Source organism: Mytilus galloprovincialis, chromosome 9, assembly GCF_965363235.1.
Source record: "Mytilus galloprovincialis chromosome 9, xbMytGall1.hap1.1, whole genome shotgun sequence".
NCBI classification, from domain to species: Eukaryota; Metazoa; Mollusca; class Bivalvia; order Mytilida; family Mytilidae; genus Mytilus; species Mytilus galloprovincialis.
Genome location: NC_134846.1, coordinates 63,594,953 through 63,618,471, shown reverse-complemented (window position 1 = coordinate 63,618,471; position 23,519 = coordinate 63,594,953). Strand labels below are relative to the sequence as shown.

The window sequence follows — 23,519 nt, the reverse complement described above, 5'->3', positions numbered from 1 at the left end:
CCCCACCTTTAATTTAAAATGCTCTTCTGTCTTAAAATATCAAATTTAAATTCTACATTTTTTTAAATTTCATCAGGTTCCTCCTGAAGTGTTTAAATTATTGCTTTCTCTTATTTTCAAAATCGGTTATGCTATTTCTTTCATAACGACCATCATCATGATCATTCTGTGAAAGTGAATTTCGTTTATCTGAATAATATCTAAATCTTTCTCATCAAAAGACAGAACATATTCTATAATAGATAATCACCGTGTTCTTTGACATTCTTGGTATTTGGTAATGATAAATATATGTTTACCATCGTATTGGAAATCCATAGAGATGTACCATTTACATAGTGTAATGAACTAATAGTAGATATATATCATCAGTGGAAATCACTTTGACAAAAAGAAATCAGGTGGAAAAAAACAGTTTATATGTAATTGATTATCTTATATAATAGGAAAAGTGGGAGGAGATAAGGATAGTAAATAAGATTCGGCTGTAAATAAGGTGCAGAAAAAATAACCCATCTCTTAATGCACTTTATCTTATCAAAGTTATACAAGAAAATACTGCAAAGTGTGTTATAATAAACCTTTACACTGGATAACAACAAACAATAAGAAAGATGAATTGGATTTTTGACAAAAGTTGTAAAAAGTGAGATTATTTACTTTATCAGCCGTAGCTTTCATAAATAATGAATGTAGTTAATTGTTGGAAATCTGTAAAATACATTAGTTGGAAACAAGCTGAAATTAAAAAAAAACTTGTTTTGATCAACTTTGCCGATTTTTATTCCACAATGAATTCGAGAAAGTGGAATGACCTTTTAAATAGACATATAGCTGGACTTTAATTCAAACTGGGATGACCATGCATAAATAACTACTAAATATTGAAAAGTGTGTGATGATGAAAATAAATCAATACCAAGTATTAATGAATATAAGATTCTTTATCAGTGGACTTATTTTATATGCATTAGATTAACATGGATATCTACAAAAATCAAATAGTTTAAAATAACAAACATAATTGGATTTTTAAGAAAAGAATACATAGATGGACGAAATGTTAAGACATTTATTCAAAATTAATGACCATGTGAGGAAAGATTTTAATTGACATAAGTATGGAAAACGAACAGCAAGAACTGAAAAACTTGAAAATTGTCTATACCCAAGAAACAGTTATAATAAATGGATACATCATTCCACCCGTTGCAGTAATAGTCTTGGTCACAAACATGTTTGTTATTCTCATATACTTCAAACAGTTCAGACAGACAACAAATAACATACGGAAAATTTCAAGTATACTTTATATTTCAATAGCAACAGCTAATACATTAGCCATCTTACCGATATCTGTATGGTATTTCTATTTATTCACCTTAGGGAACATGGCCAATACATATTTTGTTCCGTACAATTTATGTTGGGAATGGAACTTTTTCACTTATGTAGATGTTTTTCCACATATGGCATCTATATGGTTCGTAACAATTCTGTCTGTTCAACGATACATGATTATAAAGCATCCATTTGTTTCTTCAGAAAAATGGACTTTAAAACGGATGTACATATTGCTCATAGTTGTTTGGTTAGTGGCATTTACGATGCAGCTTCCTCTTGTGTTTGAAACATATTTTACACCCAAGTACATAAGTGTTAACACAACTACCAATGTTTCATCAATCTTAGGATGTAGTGCACATTATGCGGATTGGTTGGACGGAAATGGTGAAACATCAGAAATTATCAGCTACTTACTAAAACTTATTGGAGTGATTTTTATTCCGTCATTTTTGATTATTTACTCAGATGTATCACTTGTGTTATTTTTGAAAGAATCTTCCAATGTTCGGAAAATACTGGTAAAAACATCTAGCACGGAAAAAGATCAGGCATCAGGTTCTGTACGTTCAAATTACGTAACTTTTCAATATGATTTAACTGATAGTGAGAGCAGACGTCAGACTTTGCTGGTTGTTATTTTATCCTCCATAGTTTTCGTAGTTGAAATTCCATATGCTGTACTGTTAATAGTTCATATCCATTTCATTTCGATACAGGATTATAAACTAAAAAACTGGCTATGGGTAGGTCCTGCAGGAAATTTTATCAATCTAACTATGCATGTCAGTTATCCAATATTATTTATTTTGTCATGCCTATTAAGTCGCCAGTTCAGAAAATTGCTCTTAAATATGTTATGTCCGGTGAAAAATAAGTTTCTAAAAAAAAATCGTAAGACTTTGGATGAAAATAATACTTATCAAGGTGTTGAGTCAGTCTAAGTGTTGTTTATATCAAAACAACAACAGGTTCTTGTCTCTGAAAAAAATAACCTTTATGTTTTAAAAAATATAGGTAATTTTTTTTCAGAGACAAGTGCCTGTGAACACAACTCAAATGTTTCACAACATTTTCGTTAAAATGTTATGTTTCCCAACTAACATGATTAAAATTAATTAAGTAAATATAAATTTTATACATTTTTGCTTTTTTGTTCTTTTTTTTTAAGCTTAGGTGTTGAATTTCACAATAGGCATATAAGCATAAAAGAACCATACATACTTTGCCTGACATATACAAAGTACATAACCTGTAAGTGAAACTTTAAACAAGTACTTGCCATTGGATCAAATATGAGGGTGGCACAAATAATGTTGTACCCATAATACTGTGTCACTATAAAAATGAAGAGATTTGGTATGATTGTAAATACAACTATCCATCAGAATAAAAATGAAGTGTTAGTAAGCAACTAGAGGCAACCATAAAGTCTTCAACAATGAGCATAAAAACATTACTGCATAGTCAGCTATAAAAGACCCTGATATGAAAAATTTGAAACAATTCAAATGAGAAAACTAATGGCTTAATTCATAACAAAACAACAATATTGTACACCGGAAAAAGGGGTGAAAACTTGACTGGTTAACTTCTAGTGATGGTTATTTTCATATAAGCAATGAAAGGTTATCTTTAGTACTGGACAGGATAAAACTTTACTCATGCCAAGTATTACTTTACTTGAAACACAGATAAATTATACACAATTTTTTGAAAAGTGCAAATTTAAAAAAGACTAATAGGGGAAAATCAATGGTGGTATTACACCATCAGGTATTACACCTTAAGTGTGACATGTTTACTGCAGGTGTGCATAACATACAGATTGTAAACTCATAAGAGGAGACAACTGGCAATCTTAGTCTATGTAGATAGGAGTCAGTTGTACCTGCAACAAGCAAGGCTTTAACTTAGAATCTCAGTGTTGACAGGCTATATAGTGATCACTATGGACAAACTTCTCAGACAACTCAGCCATAGATGCCTCTTTTTTTAATTGGTAGTAGTAGGAATGTTAGGCTTCAATGAAGAGTTTGGAAAAGGAGATATTCACTACTGCATGGTTCTGATAAAATATTTGGTTCATAATTCTAATTTCATTAATTCCCAAGATGTCTTTACTTCACACTTGCATGTAACCAAACTTCATAATAAATTTGAAATTATTTGCATTCTGTAGTAAAAAGCAACTGTATATGTACTTCTTACAATTACCCTTTGTTACAAGAAACCAGTAAAACTTGGCAGGAATAGAAATTACTTACATATGAAAATATAATTCCACAATCAAGTTCAGCTTGAAGAATAAACTCATCACAGATACCGGGAGATTAATAAATTTTTTACATCAGACACCGGCATTCCGTTTACAAAAGACAGTTAAATCAGCTAAAGCTGCATATTCTGTTTTTACAATTAAGAATTTACATATTGATAGTGTTGCACACCAAAGGTCAGTTATCTAAAAGTATAATCATGATTTTATCCTAATATTGGTGTAGATTTCTTAAATTAAGAGCAATGAAAAAAATGAAGAGTTCATATGTCAATTCAATATGACATTAACCACTGACACAAATAACCAAATGACATGTAGATGTCAACATACAGTCTTCAACAATAGACATGTGTCTAAACCATTCAATGATTTCAGGCATGGCAAAAATAAGAAAATATTTTCTTGAAATGAAACTTTTGTAGCCCAAGTGATTTACTTTCATAAAAAACATCAAGTTATATAGAAAATGAATGAAACACAATTCTCTATTTAGTTACTACACCACAATAAATGATTACCAACAGACACAACGAGTATTATGGTTCCTTAGAATTATTTAAATAACCTGTTTTCAAACATATTTTTCATAATACCGACTCAGATTATATAATTTGTCAACTGGTTACCTTGGACATCATGGTACCAAGTCAGGTAAGAGTAAGCTTTCTATCAGTACAATTTTGGGCGAAAATTGCCTGCTAAACATATTTTTCACAACCAAATCATTGGAAAACAGTAAACTGTCTCTTAAAATTAGGCTGATTATATGTTTGATTTTACTTATTTTGGTTGCTCTTACTTGACCGAGTACCATGATGCCATAACTTGCATATAAAGTTGTAAAGAGACATAACTGAAGAACAGTAAAAGACCCAAAAGTGACCCTACCCAAATCTGTAATTGATCTGATTTTTGTGATAATTAGCATTGTGTAAGAGGCAAACTTGAGTTAAAGAACAGAAATAAAAAAATAATCAATTTTTCCATTTGTTAAGAGGTGTAGCTCTAGAACATTAAAAAACTAGAGGGTCCAAGGACCCTGTGTCGCTCACCTGATATTTTTATTTACAATTGTTGCATGATAAATGCAACTGTTGTACTGTCATTTAGTTTCAGAGATATAATACTAAAAAGTGCATTTGAAACCTATGTTTTATTTCAGCTATGTGGGCAGGCAGGGTCATCATACACAGTGGTCCCTGGATATCCTAGTGGTGATTTAAACCAAGTTTGTTTAAATTCAACAGTTGTTTCAGGGGAGAATTTTTGTAAAATTTATCTAACAAGAAATGCAAAGTAATGAGAAAGGTGTGAAGTAGTTTTGTTGTTGCGCAACCCCCCCCCCCCCCCACTTTGCCAAAAAAAGCAAAAAGGTAATAAAAAATTATCATATAAGGGCAATCTATCCTATTCATGATTTCTGCAAAATTCAGTTGATTGTGCAAGGGTTGTATAGCCAGCTGAGGTCGTTAAAAACTCTCTTTCTTTTGTTGTTGCAGATAGATCTTGACCTGATAAGCAATTTTACCACATGTCAGATTTGCTCTAAATGCTTTGGTTTTTGAGTGATAAGCCAAAAACTGCATTTTACCCCTATGTTCTATTTTTAGCCATGGCGGCCATCTTGATTGGTTGGCCGGGTCACCGTACACAATTTTTAAAGTAGATACCCCAATGATGATTGTGGCCAAGTTTGGTTTAATTTGGTCCAGTAGTTTCAGAGGAGAAGATTTTTGTAAAAGATAACTAAGATTTACGAAAAATGGTTAAAAATTGACTATAAGGGGCAATAACTCCTAAAGGGGTCAACAGACCATTTTGGTCATGTTGACTTATTTGTAGATCTTATTTAGCTGAACATTTTTGCTGTTTACAGTTTATCTCTATCTATAATAATATTCAAGATAATAACCAAAAACAGCAAAATTTCCTTAAAATTACCAATTCAGGGGCAGCAACCTATCAACGAATTGTCCGATTCATCTCAAAATTTCAGGGCAGATAGATCTTGACCTGATAAACAATTTTACTACATGTCAGATTTGCTCTAAATGCTTCCGTTTTTGAGTGATAAGCCAAAAACTGCATTTTACCCCTATGTTCTATTTTTAGCCATGGCGGCCATCTTGGTTGGGCGGGCGGGTCACCGGACACAATTTTTAAACTAGATACCCCAATGATGATTGTGGCCTAGTTTGGTTTAATTTGGTCCAGTAGTTTCAGAGGAGAAGATTTTTGTAAAAGATAATTAAGATTTACGAAAAATGGTTAAAAATTGACTATAAAGGGCAATAACTTCTAAAGGGGTCAACAGACCATTTTGGTCATGTTGACTTATTTGTAGATCTTACTTTGTTGAACATTTTTGCTGTTCACAGTTTATCTCTATCTATAATAATATTCAGGATAATAACCAAAAACAGCAAAATTTTCTCAAAATTACCAATTCAGGGGCAGCAACCTATCAACGGGTTGTCTGATTCATCTGAAAATTTCAGGGCAGATACATCTTAACCTGATAAACAATTTTACCCCATGTCAGATTTGCTCTAAATGCTTTGGTTTTTGAGTTATAAGCCAAAAACTGCATTTTACCCCTATGTTCTATTTTTAGCCATGGCGGCCATCTTGGTTGGTTGGGCGGGTCACCGGACACAATTTTTAAACTAGATACCCCAATGATGATTGTGGCCAAGTTTGGTTTAATTTGGTCCAGTAGTTTCAGAGGAGAAGATTTTTGTAAAAGTTAACGACGGACGACGACGGACGACGGACGACGGACGACGGACGACGGACGCCGGACGCCGGACGCCAAGTGATGAGAAAAGCTCACTTGGCCCTTCGGGCCAGGTGAGCTAAAAATGAACCAAAAATCAATCTCAATCTTTATTTTGTGATAGTAAGAATTGTGTACAAGTTTCATAATATTTGGTTGAAGTAAACAAAGGTACAGAACAAGAACCAAAAAATTCAGTAATTTTTCCACTTGTAGTAAAACTCTAGAAATGTTGTAGCAACTCCCCCAAATATCAAATGTGAACTGTATTTAGTGGTAATGAGCATTTTGTATAAATTGAATAACATCTATTTGAGGCAAACTAAAGTAAGGGAATGGAAACCAATTTTTGGACATACAGATTTTAAAACATACAGTCGGACAAAGGATAACTTCAAGTTCAGTTCTATTTATCAAATATCCATAATAAAAGAGCTACCAAAAATAGTGAAATGAAAAAGAAGTTGATCAACTGTTATTTAACAAATCAAAACAGACACTTTTCAGCACTTCTTGTGGATAAAGTATATCAAGGTTACAGACAAATTTGATTAGCATCTAACATAGACAAACTGTTTTTCAGCAAATTGATTACTAAAATGAACACCTAAAGTTAATTAATAGATTTGTTACAACACCTAGACTATCTCAGGTCATGATTTTGTCCAACAAAACTTGAAGAACTGTAATTTATTGCTCAAAGGCATGCACCAATCCTAGCAGTAGCCAAACTGTAGAATCTTAAATGAATGAGTTAGCCCTGTTATCCAAAGAGGGATGCTAGAAATAAATAACAGAGAAATAATAGAGTATAAGTTAAATAAGGAAACCTTATTTAGCATTCTTATTGTAATGTTAGGATCAGAGTTTTTAAATTAAGTCAGATAGAAACAAGGGAAACCCTAATATCTATTACAAAAAAAATGTATTTCAAGCACATTTATGTACCAGAGAAGCCAATTTTTTTTTTTTATCATAAATGAGAAAGCAATTATATCCAACCTAGAATATATGAAACTGCTTGGAAAAATATGACTTTTTTTAATTTGTCTGATTTTAATTGTTATGTAAATATAAGGAGAAGACCAAGAAAATCCATGTATTCAGGACTTATAATTTCTTAAAAAAAATATTTAAGTTAAGCCCTAACCACATGCTAAATAGACCAATAATCAGATTGCTTATTCTTTTGAAAACAATAAAAAATTTACCACTTTATTAATAAAAGGTAAAAGTCTGAATCACCCTTTTTTCATCATTAAAAAAAAAAAAAATAATTTGATAGAAGTACATACTTGGGTATCATTCAGTTTTAAGCAAGTACTGTAAAATATCAGTTGCAACTCTAATAAGACTGTTTTTTAAGCAGCATAAAACAAGAATGTGTGCCTATTTAGACTAATAGCAACTTATTCCCTTTGCATAAAAGTATTTTTTCATTAAAGAGGGGTTTCCTTCATCATTTTTATAAGTCACATATATAACCAAATCTATGCAAATCCTATTTGATCAACTTTTAGATTTCTGATTTATATCAAGTCAATATCTTAAATATTTATGAATCTTAGTTTATGACCAAACTCAGTAAAGACCCATCATTCTTATATTTGGTTGATACATAGAGAATATCATATGGCTTTTTCAATATTGCATCCGTATCAACCCGAGACACCAATATAATCCCAGGTGCTCTGCTCGAGGGATTATATTGGTTGAGGGTTTATACGGTGTGTGATATTGAAAAAGCCACATCATATACACTTTATTATATACATATACCTCAAGTAGATGTTTTTTTATGCAACATGACGTCATACAGATAAGGAGATTTGAAATGACGTCATACAGATTATAGGGTTGACATGACGTCATACTGCTTAGGGATTTGATAACATAAAGCCTTTGCAACAGTGACTGCAATCGATGACGTAACGTCATACAGATTAAAGGTGTGATAAAGCTTTTGCAACCGTGCTGATATCGATATCATCACGGGTGGCTGATACAGCACGCTTGCCATTGATTGTATTACACATACAATTTATCTGTATTTACTTCTAATTCTAACATGACGTCCTTCAAACGCTTTGAGTACACACCCGTGGTAAAATATGAATTTATTAGTTGGGCTGTTCTGATTGTACTCCCACGTCATATGATTGTTTATGGATGGAGTACACGACGTCATAGAATGATAACGTAATAGTTTAAGCATTTTTCGGGAAAATACAGGCTTCTGATACCGAAAATCATCACCAAAATGAAACGTAAACAAACAATACTAAAATGTGGTATAAGCCCTTTTTTATATACATAGAAGATATATAAGTAAATTATCATTAAAATTCATCCAAATCTATCTAAATATATTATTGTAAATAGTTTGAGCATGTCACTAAATCTGTTTGCTCCGTTCTTTACCGCCAATCTTAAAGTGGGTTAATTTATGGGAACGGCAAATATTTGCCTCCATCTAGTGCGCTTTGAACCAAAACAATTGCTATATTTGTCTTATCAGAATCGAAATAATTCATGGGGGCTTGAATATATCTAATTTTTACCACGGTTGTCCCTTTATGCCAATATTTTACCCCTCGCTATCGCTCAGGGTAAAATATTTGTCATAAAGGGCCAACCCGTGGTAAAATAACGATATATTCAAGCCCCCATGAATTATTTCTTAAGTATATAATAAATTCAAAAATACCTACCGTTATCTGGATGATATTTTTTCGTTGAATAATCCAGAGTTCTAAATATTCTTCCGAAATTTACCCAAAAGAACTTACTTTAACTAAATCTAACATAAACAGCAGCAGTTGTCCTTTTCTAGATTTAGACATTTCAATTTCAAACAGGAAATTCATACTAAAATTTACAACAAAAGAGACGATTTTTCATTTCCTATAGTTAATTTTCCTTTTTTAGACGGCGATGTGCCTTTTGCTCCATTATACAGTGTTTATATATCCCAACTTGTTCGGTTGCCCGTGTGTGTTTTGATGTCAAAGATTTTAACGAACGCAATCAATGCATCACTGGGAAATTGTTGTGTCAGGAATTTTACTACCATAAATTATTTAAAACTTTTACTAGATTCTTTCATAGATACAAAGACTTGAGTAGTATATTTGGCTGTAAAAAATGGTATTTCACATCCTAAATTTTATGGTAATATTGTACTTAAAGCTAGGAAATCACTATGTGATCCGTGTAAACTTATCGAACCTTTAAACAAACTTATAAGTAAGGGTTATCGTACCAATATTGTAATTAGATCTCTGAATATAGTTTACATTGGCACTAATATCGATTTTGTCATTAGCAAATTAAAACATAACTAAATTGTATCATCTTTTGAGGCAGGATGTAAAGAGACACAGACACGTTAATTTTCATCTCAAAAGAAGTGGCTCCTGACTATCCTTCTACCTGTCGATACATTTATTTTTGGCATGATTTTTTTTTATTAATTGTTTTTGGCTTTTAACTAGCTGTCAGTAACTGTGAGAACTCTCAATTCGTATTTTCTTGTTAAATCGACCTGTTGATACTGTTTATAATGCTTTTTCGTTATTTTATATTAATATGGATCTTGTCTATATACCAGCTTTAATTGTTTGGAATATCTTCTAATTTTCACTTCTTACTACATTTGTATAAATTTCAAGACTTACCTGTATTATCAAAACTGTTTTTTTTTTTCAAAGTGATTATTTTCGAAGGGTTAAATATTTCGCAGTGGTGACTTGCCATGGCTTTGTTTGGACTTGTTTGTTTGCTTTTTGGCCTTGAATGTTTGTCCCTAATATTTTATTAACTGTGCATTTGCATTCAGATATCGCAGATCAAATTTATTCGTTTATAGTGTATTAATTTACATTTTTTGATTGAGTTAAGCCTGCCAATTGATATTTTATCGTGTGCTTTTCTATGTTGTGATGTTATGCTATTGTTTCAGAAAAAGGGAGAAGGTTTGGTACCATTAAAACGTTTAATCCCGCTACAAATGTTTGCACCTGTCCTAGGTCAGGAATCTAATGTACAGAAGTTGTCGTTTGTTTATGTAATTTATACATGTTTATCGTTTCTTGTTTTTTTATATAGATTAGGCCGTTGGTTTTCCCGCTTGAATGGTTTTACACTATTAATTTTGGGGTCCTTTATAGCTTGTTGTTGGGTGTGAGCCAGGGCTTCGTGCTGAAGGCCATACATCGATCTATAATGGTTACTTTTTTAAATTGTTATTTGAATGGAGAGTTATCTCATTGGCACTCACACCACATCTTCCTATATCTATATGTTAAGTTGATTGATTGGTGTTTGCTGTACACACTATGGTCATATGAATAATAGATCAACTTTATTACACTATAGGACAATTTTCATGGTAACCATTTTCATTTATATTTCTAAGATTAATATATTTAATTGATATTGTTATTCAGTCTGCACTTTTCTGAAATGTCTATAGTAGATCTTTCTGGTGTTTTATTGAACTTTCGAAAGTTCACCTTGACACCCAATCAGACAACTATTTAAGTAGTTGACATAAAAATATATCAAATCATGGTGGAGGCTGAAGATGTAGCTATCAATTAAGGATCATTTACATCATGACACAACATGAATAAAATTTACATTTTTTATGAGCTTTATGACAGCTGGACATCTCTACAATCGATAACTCTGATCTTAAAAATAAATAATTTTGTTACACAGTCAATTTTGTGAAATCTATCAGCATTTTATCCACTTTCATACTTGCCCACTGTCACTATTTGCAAGGGATTTCCCCAATGAAAGCTCCCAAATGGAAATTCATTTTGTGAGAGCAATTCTGTCCACAATTTTTAACAAAACAGTTAATTTTACATTGCTAAAGTCTTTTAAAAGTATGAAGAAGCCCAAATAACAACATTAAAATACATTTGAAGGCCCCCTTGAAGGTCTTTTAGAACTATGAGAGCCATCTTGCACCCAAAACCCCCATGGGCACTTTGAAAAGTTGGCAGGTATGCACTTTCTTCTTGATGACATATATATAATTGATTTTAATATAAAATTAGTTGTATGAGCTTGACCTCAAATCATGACCTTGAGTTAAAGTTCTAAGGTCATGAGAAATTTTGAGAACTATTAACAAGACCAAAACTGGGATTGGACCTGTGTCCCATCATGCAATTTATTGAGCTGTCCTTCATTGTACAACTCATCATTACAAAGTACAAAACATATCAATTATTTTTTTAATATAGTAGGTGATTATAATGACAAGCTGATTCCAGTATGCTTCCCATTCTGTAAATGGGGGTATAATTATTCCGATATCCCTCTTAACCTAGTATGCAATGGTATAATTTTAATGATGGTTGTGGCAGATATACAAGACAAACTATTACCAGGAATTTTTTTGTTCCCATTTTTAAGTCATTTCCTAAATTATATTGTCCCTTTTGTATACATGTACTCTTAAATAAACAATCATATTTTAATGTTCTTTCCAAAAATAATGTGTTTAGTAGAAAACTTGAAAAAAAATTTCATTCAGTTTGTAATCTGCTATGTTATACATTTATCAAAATAAGTATTCTTGTTAAAACTCATTTGAAAATAGTATAAAAATAGAAATATTTCAATCTACATTTCTGGAACTAATCTGTGTTCTTTTATGTAAATTGTAAGAAAGTTCCGTGCAAAAATGCCAAGATGAATAGCATGAAATATACAATATCCTTTCAATCAATATCTAATCACAAATCATTACAACTTCCTTTCTTATAGGAAAAACAAACTATTACCAGGAATTTTTTTGTTCCCATTTTTAAGTCATTTCCTAAATTATATTAACAATCTATCAATGTATGTATAATCAAGGTTTATGTCACAATAAACAATAAAATCAACTGCTAGATATATCAAACAGAATATATCATGAGAAAATTAATACAATGTCTATGTTATTGACATTTGGTGATTTTTCTGAGTATACCTCATTTTAGTAAAGAAAAAGTCTACAAGCCATGAATGATCTGTAATTTAGAAATCTTGTAAACAATAATACGTAGTTTAAAACCCCATCCATGTAGCTAATGTATATATTTTCAACTCAAAATGAGGAAAAATTTATACAAAGCCACCACCCCGCCCCAAACCCCCCTATTTTTTAACCACATATTATTATAATTAAGAAAAAGGCTTTCAAATTTGCAAAAGTATCACCTCCTCCAAAATATATAAATATATGAGATACTTTTATTTATAACATAAAATTTGCTTTAATTTAAATACTGTATGTTAGTAAACATTATCATGTTTGTCTTGGTAACAATCCAATATTGGATAATGATAAAATGATTTGATTTGATTTGAATATTTGATAATATCAAAACTTTCCTGGAAATAATTTATTCATTTCATAATTTCTTTCTAATCAAACTGTAAAAGTATGTATACACATCTTATAAATTAATTTTTTTTGGAATAGTATTTGTTTTAATGAAACATGGTGGTTTTACTCCTACACTGGGAATGTTTTTTAGTAGAATTTCAGAGAAACAATAAGTGAACAAAATGAAATCATTTTGTGTCAATTAATTATGGCAATTTAGAAATTACTATAGCAAATTAAAGTTATTTTTTTCTTCAAACATGTAAAATATCAAAGTCACTTACTAGGACAACATAAAAACTTGCGGCAAACCCATGACTGAATTGTTCACCTTGTGGAAAAAGAGCTGATCATTTCTGCATTTTACAGATTTAGCTTACCTTCTATAATTTTTAGATGACTAATAAAACTACAAAGTATAACAAACAACCAAAAATCAACATTTAAGGATAAGGTTATCAGATTTTCTTACAAATACATGTATTCAGAGTACAGTGTTTTTTATGCAATCATTTTTACTTTCTACACTTTTGACCTTGCACCTATAATTTTCAAGATACAACCAAAAAATTAAAACATTTGAAAAAAAATAAAATTCAGGGACAAAACTTCAAAATAGGCTATTGAAACCTTCAAAGAGGGAGATCTCCCTCTATGATAGCTGAAGCCGAGGTTTTGCTTGAACAACATTTTCAAGCTAAATGTATGACCTGTACACTTTATTCTTCTACAAAACAACTTTATTACAAAAAGAGTTAATAAATATACTCTATTTCTTCAAATCATGCATTCTTGAGCTGTTCCCAAAATGACTGGTAGAACAAATTTTCTTACCTCTAATTTCAAAGTAGCAACTTTTTCAAGGGTACCACAAAATATCTTTATTGCTCTAGGTCTTGAGGTCAATTGTTTTCTTATTGTTTGTGTGGTCTGTCTAATCTTTTCTGGTTCTTCATCCAAAGGAACAAGTAAATACAAAGGAAGGCTAACCACAGTTTTCAACCATCCCAAATGCTCAGACCATATACTTAAAAAGAAATGGTATAGGATTAACATGCAATATAAATCATATTTTTATAAGGTTTCTATGTGTAGGTACCAGAGTAAAGACAAAAACATGTCTAAAGAACATCCCCTCTAAAAATAAATTGATGAAATAAGGACTACCTAATCATGACAATGCATTTGTCTTGAATGCTTATTATACAGGATAAATAGATGAAAGAGACCTATTGTTTATACCGGTACATTTGTATCAGAAAGTGATCAACTGTTCATTAGTTCTGTTTATTATGTTTTCTTATCTGCTTTTCATCAAGTAAGCATAGTGAAGAAGTTAAAAAAAAAAATCCCGAGGCTGATATTTTTAAAACAATAACAATATGATGAAAATAACACCCAATTTAAGATTGTATTTGGGTCTTTCATTCTTATAATAGCAAGTACGATGAAGAACTAATAATTATCACAACTGTACAAAAATTTCCTCAATATTTTTTATTTGAAATCTACTTTTGTTTAAAAAACAAAATGTAAATTCCAGAACCATCTTACCCAAAGTTCACCATTCTAGAACAAGCTTCTTGTCCCATTGTTATATCATTCTCAATGAGTATATCTATGCTATTCATCATTTGGATTCCAAATTCTCTCAAGGCTTGACCTTCAAATCTAGAAGTAAATTGAACAGAAAAGGAGTGTTAAAAAAACAGGTATATAAATACATAGTACATGTATTTACCAACGTTAACCTAAAGAATCACTATAAAGCCACAAGTAGAACAGAAACTTATTGCCCTTCTGGAGGGGGACACCTGAATTCATCCCATGTTTTCTTTGTGGTTAAATCTTTTGTTTGCTATATAGTGTATTGTGAAGTGCAGTTTGTCTTTTGTTTTTTGTTTATTTTAGGTGTAACAAGTCCTTATTTTATCAATGATTTTCAATTGTCCAGTTGTTATTTTCTTCCTAGATAACAATGTTTGATATGAAAAATATGCAGTGTAATATATCATACAAACTTTTTGTAAACAAACAAACACTTAAACATACCATTAAGTGTTCATATCTAAGATGTAAATCCAAAAGCAAAATCTCTTATTGTATTTAACTTGCCTTTGAGCTGCAACAAGCAAACATTGCAGACATCCATCAAATATACTTCCATTTGATGACATCAAAATCTTAAAAAGCTTTTCAGTAAAATCTGGAAATCTTTTGAGCATCCATGTTCTCCAGTGTTCCAAAGTGATGACTTCCTTCATGATATCAAAACAAATTGAGGAAAATTCAGAACTGTCTTGTTGGTCATTGTCAGCTTTTCTACATATCTCACAATAAATTCTTTCCAGAAATTTAGTAAGATGTTCTCCCAAATCATCAGAATGTTTTGAGAAATAGAAAACAACAAACTGCACAGCAGATTTTGTAAGAAACAGACTATTTTTCTGCTGAAATATCTCAACTGTTACTGACATTAAGTCTACAATGAAAAAAATATTCAATTTTCTTTGTTTAAGTCAATGTTAAATTCAAACATTTGATTCTTTTACTCAAATTCTAAATAAAGAATGCATATATATATATGAAGACAACAAACTGCATGGCTTAGCATTGACCTATTTATCCTTGAATGAATAAGTATAATAAAACATAATTCATTATGGTAAGTCAATTGCATACGAGTTATAATTTATAAACACATCTTTGATACCATTGCACTAATATTATATAACTTTTTACAATTTAATGTGTCCATGTGATAGATCTGTGATATAGAAGGCAAACACCTACGTCATTTGGTATCTGGTGGTAAGTTGTCTCATTGGTTACATTGTGCTACCTCTCCTTGTTTTATATATGTATTTATTCACAAGAAATGCTCACACATGTTATTTTCCATCTGTATCAGCTAAGACAGAAGACAGAAAAAATGCCATTCCTATGGACAAAGAAGACCTCAAACAGCATTTTTTTGGGTTGATTTCAAAAGAATATTGGTTTTAATTCCAGTAAGTTTAATGATACCTTAAACTTTAGTATATTGTATATGCAGAAATTGAGTTAATTCTTTTTATTGAAATTAGTTAATATTACCTTTTAAGGACTGTATCATATACAAAGGAAGAGTTTTCAAAACTTTATAAAAAGCTTCTCCAACTGCCGGTGCTGCAACAAGATCATGTGACAGTGCTGTCTGTAGTACATTAATCACATGACTTTCATACAAAGCATTCAGGTGGGTCTGAGAACCAAGTATACCTGCCACATGAATGCCAAACACAAACACTGCTGTAGATGTTGTTCTCTCAGGGATAAGCTTTAGAAAGTTTTGTATACTGCAGTCTTCAACATCTTTCACATGATCCACTGAAAAATTTACAAAAATATGTAGCAAAGTTATTCTAATATAAAGATACTTAAATATTTACTGCCACGTTAGAACTTTTTAAGATTCTGTGTATTCACAAATTTTACAAAAAAAAATGATTTTATGAAAAATGACTATCATTTTTATTTTTATTTTATCATGTATTTATTTTGCAACAAACAATAAAATAGGTCTTGTTTACATGTAATTTGAGTACATACATAGAACTAAGTCAAATTGAAACATATTGTCAGAAGAAAGATTAACTTCACAGAAAATTAAGGAAGTTCTCATACTGTTAATCATAATTGCATACTGTGTGAGTCATAAAATATTGGTCAAAAGATTGAAAACCCTTATTTGATTATTATTTTCACAATTCATTTCTTACTGATCATATGTATGAAGTTTCAAGTTGCTGCGACTACAATGTCATGATAAACAACCTTACACCACTGCCCCAAGTAAAGGGAGGTTTAGGATTCCGCTTACATGTAATGTTTAACCACGCCTAATTTTGGATGTATGCGCCTGTCCCTAGTCAGGAGGCTGTTATTCAGTGGTTGTTGTTGTCGTGTTAAATATTTGTTTTTCGTTCATTATTTTGAATATTATTTAGGCTGTTTGTTTTCTTGTTTGAATTGTTTTACATTTGTGATGTTAGGGCCTTTTATAGCTGACAGCTTTGCTCATTGTTGAAGGCAGTACAACGACATAAAGCTGTTAATTACTGTGACACTTGATCTCTTGTGGAGAGTTGTCTCATTTACAATCATACCACATCGTCTTTTTTTTTTATATTAAACAAAACTTTTAACCTGATAAGTGATTGAATAAAACACACACACTGCCCAGAAAAACAATATGTCAACTGGCAGGTCATTAAGAGAGCACCCATATATATCAATCATATCATAAATATCTTATTATTTTTCTCTTCTGAAAATATATTTACTGTATATTATTCAAAGGGAAGTAATCATTGTACTTTTTTGTATTATGGTAAGAATTGAGTTTTTTAATGAAACATTTAAATTGTGATGTCGGTGTACATCAAAAAGACAGCAACCATAACAAGATAATCAAAGTGCTTGTAAGCATTGAATAGTAAAAATGGCCTTAAATTATCAGCGGGAAGTGATGGTATAAAGCATAATTTCATTTTTTTTCAGTGTAATTTGATACCCCATGATTTTTATTTCATAAGAAGTACTTAAATCATGTTTTGTGATTCTGGGCACACCAAAGTCCACATTGTATGTAGAAAAAATGTTTAAGTTCATATCATGTATGTAGTAATGTGAAATTGTGATTTAATCAAATAAAAAGTGGGTAATGCCACAAAGAATAAAAGTTAACAATGCCACACCACTTCCAGTAAACATGATATCATTCCAATTTCCTAGATTAATTTCCCCACAGGGTTGCAAGATTTTTCAAATCTATATACGTTTCAATTCAGTATAAACTTTTAATTAAACAGAAAAAATTGAGTCCAATTTTTTTTCTCAGAAAAATAGGACAATTTTATTTCACTCCATGTTCTGACATGCCCCGAAAACTGGAGTTTTAATACCAGACTGGTACCTGTGCAATCCTAGACAAAGAAAGATAACACCAATTTTTAAAAGATGATTTTAACATTGACATCATTGATATTTTTAGAACACATATAAGACTCTTGCACCTTGCAAAAGTAATAACCTTGGAAGATTTGGAATTCAAATATTTTGGATATCAAGTCAGTACCATAGATTTTTTATTGCATTTCATGCAATGTTTGTTGTTACATTTTGTAGTACTTTTATATGAGATGTTGTATGCACTTAAAACATTATCTGTAGTTATAGACAAATCAGAGGTCCAGCTATGTCTTGAAATTAATTAAGATAATGCAATATTTCTGAACATTTTTTAACAACTAGTTGAACAAACAACTACAAAAATAAATAAGAAAGTAAGTAAGTAAATAGTTTATTATAGTGTAACTTTCTAATATAAAACATCATAAGTACTATAAAAATTTTTAAACCATACTAGATCCCTGTCATTAAGATATATGAGACACTTACAGCCTTTTCAAAATAAAAATGCACACTAGAATGTAAAATAAATATTGAATAATAGTAATTATATATATTTTGTACATGTCATGAAAAGAACTTAAAAAAGGGATTGCACAACCACTCCATTGGACATGCAAATATACAGAAATCACTCAGAAGTTCTAAAAATTCTTCTTCAAGTTCTATTTTGGACATGTGGAAACTAACTCTTTGAGAATGTTGCCTTGCCTTGTTAGGATGCGTTCCATCTCCTCGAGTCTGGTGTTGCTGAGTTGAAGCTGTTTCTCAATTGCTTGTAGAGACTGTTTGAGTGAAAATGCCTGCTGCTCCTCGTGTGTTTGTGTTGTTTGTGTTGACGTTGAAACATACATTGGTGGCTGTATTGCTGACTTAGTTGTTGGTGATGGTGGTGTGAGAGCAGATAGATGAGGTGAAAGTTCAGGTGTAACTGATGGTGACATGTAACGCAACAGGTTATTGATATCCTCTCCAGTGCTCAACTCAACGGCTAGTGTAGCAGCTCTGATAGCCATAATGATTATGATGATTGATGAAAATTTTAGTTATATTTATATCATAAATCTCATTAATGAAAACAACACAAGTAAAATAAACATTCTTTGAGGACAAAATAAACAATCCTTGAGGAAAAAAAACATTCTTTGAAATCAGAATGTAAGTATGAGTAATTATCTTTTCAGAACAACAAACAATTCACAGCTTGTGTGCATTTTCTTTGATCTAATTTTACTATTATTCTATACTCATTTTCCAATTTCAAAAATTAAAAGTTAATTATTTATCATTTTAAGATAATATATGTAACACATTGTTTTATAACCCATATATGGAAATTATTATTAGGTACTATGTTTGATATTTACACCAGTGACAAAACCTATGTAATCTATTTATGGGGGTCTGAATGATGGTCCTTCCGTTTTGTATTCTTTAATTTTGTTTTCCATTTTTCTCTATTCTTTTTTGAGTCCATTATTCTCTATCAGTTCTCTTTTGTTTTGTCCATTTTCTCTTTTCTTTATATTTTTTGCCCTTTGTTCTCACAGAAATCCCATCCACCTAAACCATCCACAGGTTCCACACCCTCATTTTGTCTGTTGACAAAGTTGATCAGTAAATCAATAAATTGAGATATTGTTATTTTTTTCAATTTAAATATTATACATAGGAAGTATCTTTTTCTAATTTAATACTTGATGTTTTAAGTCTATAGTATCAAATACATTAAAACAATTTTTAAAGATTAAGACTCATTTTCAGGTTTAACATGTAATCATTTAATTAAGAAGTATACTGAAGTAATTAGATTAATGGAAGCCTTTTATGTTAAGATGAAAGGTAATTAAAATCTTTTAAAATAAAATTTAAATATCTTAATTACCTTCAATTAATATGTATAAAAGATAGAGAGAAAACAATCAATTTAGATTCCGGAGTAAAATATCTACATTCCAAATCAAATCAAATCAAATCAAATATTTTATTATAGTCTCACCTCTCTACATGTACAATACAAACATGAATACAATATATACAACATGTTTTAATTAAAAGTACAAAACAATCTTAAAAACATTCGAGAACCACTCTCAAAAGAGTTATGAGAGACTTTTACATAAAAAGGACAGCTCGATAAAAATACAAAACATTTTTTATCTATATAAAACATTCTTCCTTTGAATTAAAATATCATGGCAGATTTTGGCAGAATAAAAGCACAAATTTTCATTTGTAAATAAAAATATAAATTTTTCATCATCATTTAAGTCTAAAAAATCAATATTAAAAGAAACTGCTCTAGTAAAAACCTCTTGTCTTGCATGTGAATATAAAGGGCATTTGAGTAAAACATGTTTCTCATCTTCAATGAGTTTCTGTTGCATACATTATTAGTTTAATATCTTAATCAGTGGCAGATCCAGAACTTTTCATAAGGGAGGCACCCTAACTGACACAAGGGGGGACCCACGCCAGTTTGTTTAGTGATTCCCTTTATCATTGTATATAATCAACAAATTTTTCCCAAGAAAGGGGGCCCCAGGCCCCCTTGATCCACTTGTGTTGATTAAAGAAAACTTATTTGTGTATCCTTTTTTATGCATCTTTAATCAATATGAAATATTCTTTTACAAAAACCTTATTTGGTATCACACCGTTTGCATTTCCAACTTTCTTTCTCACGATTCAGTTGACATGTGTATTAATTTGATCAAATTATGGGCTACATGAGTTACCTTATAACGCGAGTCCATTCTAGGTCAATTTCCCATGCAATACACATGTCATGCTAGGGATACATTTAAATACTTGAAAGTACAAAAGAAGTTCTCACCAATGGTATCAAGTACATGTTGTATGTTTGGAGAGAAAATGGGACCACAAACATTTGTAACAATTTCATACAATAGCAGTTCTAGTAGATGGGCAAGCAGTGGTGGATCCAGAACTTTTTGTAATGGGGGCCTGCTGACTGACCTAATGGGGGGGGGGGCTACAATCATGCTTCAGTGATTCCCTATATAAGCAACCAATTTTTTCCCAAGAAAGGGGGGGCCCAGGATCCGCCTATGGCAAGCTACAGGAGATCTACCCAAGAAGATTTTCCAAGTCTCTCAAGTATTTTCACATGCATAATATATGTTTGACCATAAAAATTCAAATTTTCTATGAAATTTTAAAAAGTTAAAAATTTTAAAACGAGCAAGGACCACTAATTTTGCAGGCATATAACAAATAAAGACAGACACATATACTGATCATATAGTGGTTCAGTCAAACATTGTTGCTATGTTCAAGCCTTCTCTACCCTTGGTTAGAGACAGGTATACTACAGGGACTAAAGTATACTAGATATACTATTTGTCTCAGCCTATAGCTAATTGTCTGAGACAGTTAGCCTTAGAATGATCTAGACTGCTAAGTGAAATAATAGTGAAGGCTGTATACAACAAACTGTAAATTTCAATTGATCTTTTTTTGAAACTATGTATACCATACATTTCGTTCTCAACAGGTCTATTAGTTTGTTCAAACACGTATCATCTTTAATTTGGGTACTTGAATTCAGTAAAACCTCAAGTACAAGTTTGACTTTTTCTTTCACATGGTCATCCATTTCTTGGTAATGATAAATACAGAAAACTTCCGAAAATGGCGCTAAATTTGGTATCTGGATGATTCGTTCCAACTCCGATTCGTCCCAACAAATTCGTCCCAAATTGCTTGGACAATTCGTTCCAACTTTTTCCAAAACTTGCCAGTTCGTTCCAACTTATTCAAGAACAGTATTAAACAATAATAACCATTTGCATAGCCTTATTATTTCAATTTATAATGCTGTACTTATATATATAATGTAAATAAATACTTAAAATTAGCTTTAAAAGAAATCTATGATTTATTAATTGGGAAGAACGGACGTTGGGTATGATATATTGGTAATAATTAATTATTAAGTATTTCATGACAATTTAATATTTTAAAAATGAACAAATTACTAACTAGTGTTATTTTCAAAGAATTCGTTATCATTATAATTGATTATTATTGTATTCCAATGATGTGCGCATAATAGTTGTTTATGCAGTCATCAAAAGAATTATATCGCACTTAGCTTGGGTCATAGCTTGGGTCCCAAACGCTTGTTAATAATAAGTAAAGCCATACCACATTCACTATGTTTTTCTTACGTGCATCGTTACTACTCATTAGCACCGGTTGTGTATGTTTTACAATATAAAATTTTACTCAGTTTCCTGTACGAAACCGAAAAAAGTAACTTCAAAGAAATATAAAAAACAAAAGAAACAAAATTGTGGGCTTGGAGGTGTGGAAAATAGAATACATATTTTTGATAGGTCAACTTCTTCCAAACCAATAAAAAAAACCATATGAAACATAGATGCTATAAAAGATTCCTAATTCCATATATTGTTTTTACATTCCATCATGGAATCTTCGTGTGTTGTTTGTCATCGTTTTGTTCGTGTTCGCCAACATGCTTTGTCTTGTGACTTATGTGATTCTTGGACTCACAGAACCTGTGGAACTGGTAAGTTAAATTGTTTTTGTTTCTGTTTTCTTTAGATCGATATAATAATAGTCTATAGTCTACTGTAAGCATTGTCTAACAGTTTTTTTTTTAATTTAGATATTCTTGGTGACGAATTAAACTACATTTCTATTCGCTATCGGCCTAGCCACAATCAGATGTGCATTTTGTGTTTCACATGAAGTCAAAAATGAGTATCACCTCAGGGAAAAACTCTTTTGATATTTTGGTTCAAAAATGGTTTAAATTATGAAAAATTGCCATCGTTAGGCTAACACTAGAAGCATTTATATAATTAGATCCAGTTTTGGAAGAAATATTTAATTTTTTTATTAAATAAATGGTGTTTAAAAACTGTATAATTTTCTTTAATGGTTGCCTTCAAGACATTGTCACCAGTGTCAGATTTTTGGTCAATGACAAAGACAACAAAATATGTTTTGAATTATTGAATATCAAACATTTTAATTGAAAACAAGAACATGTTTAACTCACAGTTATTTCAAACAACAGTAGCTTTCTTTGATCATTAATCTTATCCGATAAAACTGTATCTAAACTTATCTATAGATAACAAAACTTCCAAAAAAAACCTTTCTTTTGGTGTATAGAACATTAAAATAACTTGATGCATATTCGTACAATAAACAATCAAACTTAGCAATACAATTTATATGTTTTGTCTACGGACAAGACATTGTATTCATATTTAATGAAATGAACTATTAAAACCTAATTTTGATATTGCTGAAAGTGTTCTCTTGAAGAAAAAAAACATACATTTTATCAGGTTTATCTATCAAATGATGCTTAACTTCGAGGAAAATGGAAACAAATACATTTTGATAATGTCTACGGACAAGACATTTTATTGATATTCAATTAAATGCTTTCAAAGATGATTGTTAAAGTTAAGATTAAAAGTTACTAATTAAATTTTAAGTTGTGTTTTTTAAATTTTGGAAAATATAAAAATGTACCCACAATTCTTTACATATCTCAATAATTTATTGATTAAGCCAAAATGAAGACACATTCTTTTAACTGAAATCCATATATCTGACTGTTTAAAACAATCAAACTATTATTAAAACTCAATTTTGACATAGTTGAATGTGTTCTCTTGAAAAAATAACATACATTTTACCTATCAAATTATGCTGAACTCAAGGAAATTGGATACAAATATATTGTGGTGATGTCTACGGACAAGACAATT

The 23,519-nt window shown here is 30.8% G+C and overlaps 1 protein-coding gene across 1 annotated transcript in view; it reads right to left on the bottom strand.

Moving 5' to 3' along the window:
- Positions 1-21,388, bottom strand: part of LOC143045590 (uncharacterized) — a 36,912-nt gene extending 15,524 nt beyond the window's left edge. The window contains exons 1-5 of the mRNA XM_076218192.1: positions 21,247-21,388; positions 15,889-16,161; positions 14,908-15,274; positions 14,347-14,463; positions 13,627-13,819 (exon numbers count right to left, since the gene is read on the bottom strand). Of these exons, the coding sequence (XP_076074307.1) occupies positions 13,627-13,819; positions 14,347-14,463; positions 14,908-15,274; positions 15,889-16,161; positions 21,247-21,364 (1,068 nt within the window). The 5' untranslated portion in view covers positions 21,365-21,388. The remainder of the gene's footprint in view (positions 1-13,626; positions 13,820-14,346; positions 14,464-14,907; positions 15,275-15,888; positions 16,162-21,246) is intronic.
- Between the last annotated feature and the right edge of the window lie 2,131 nt (positions 21,389-23,519).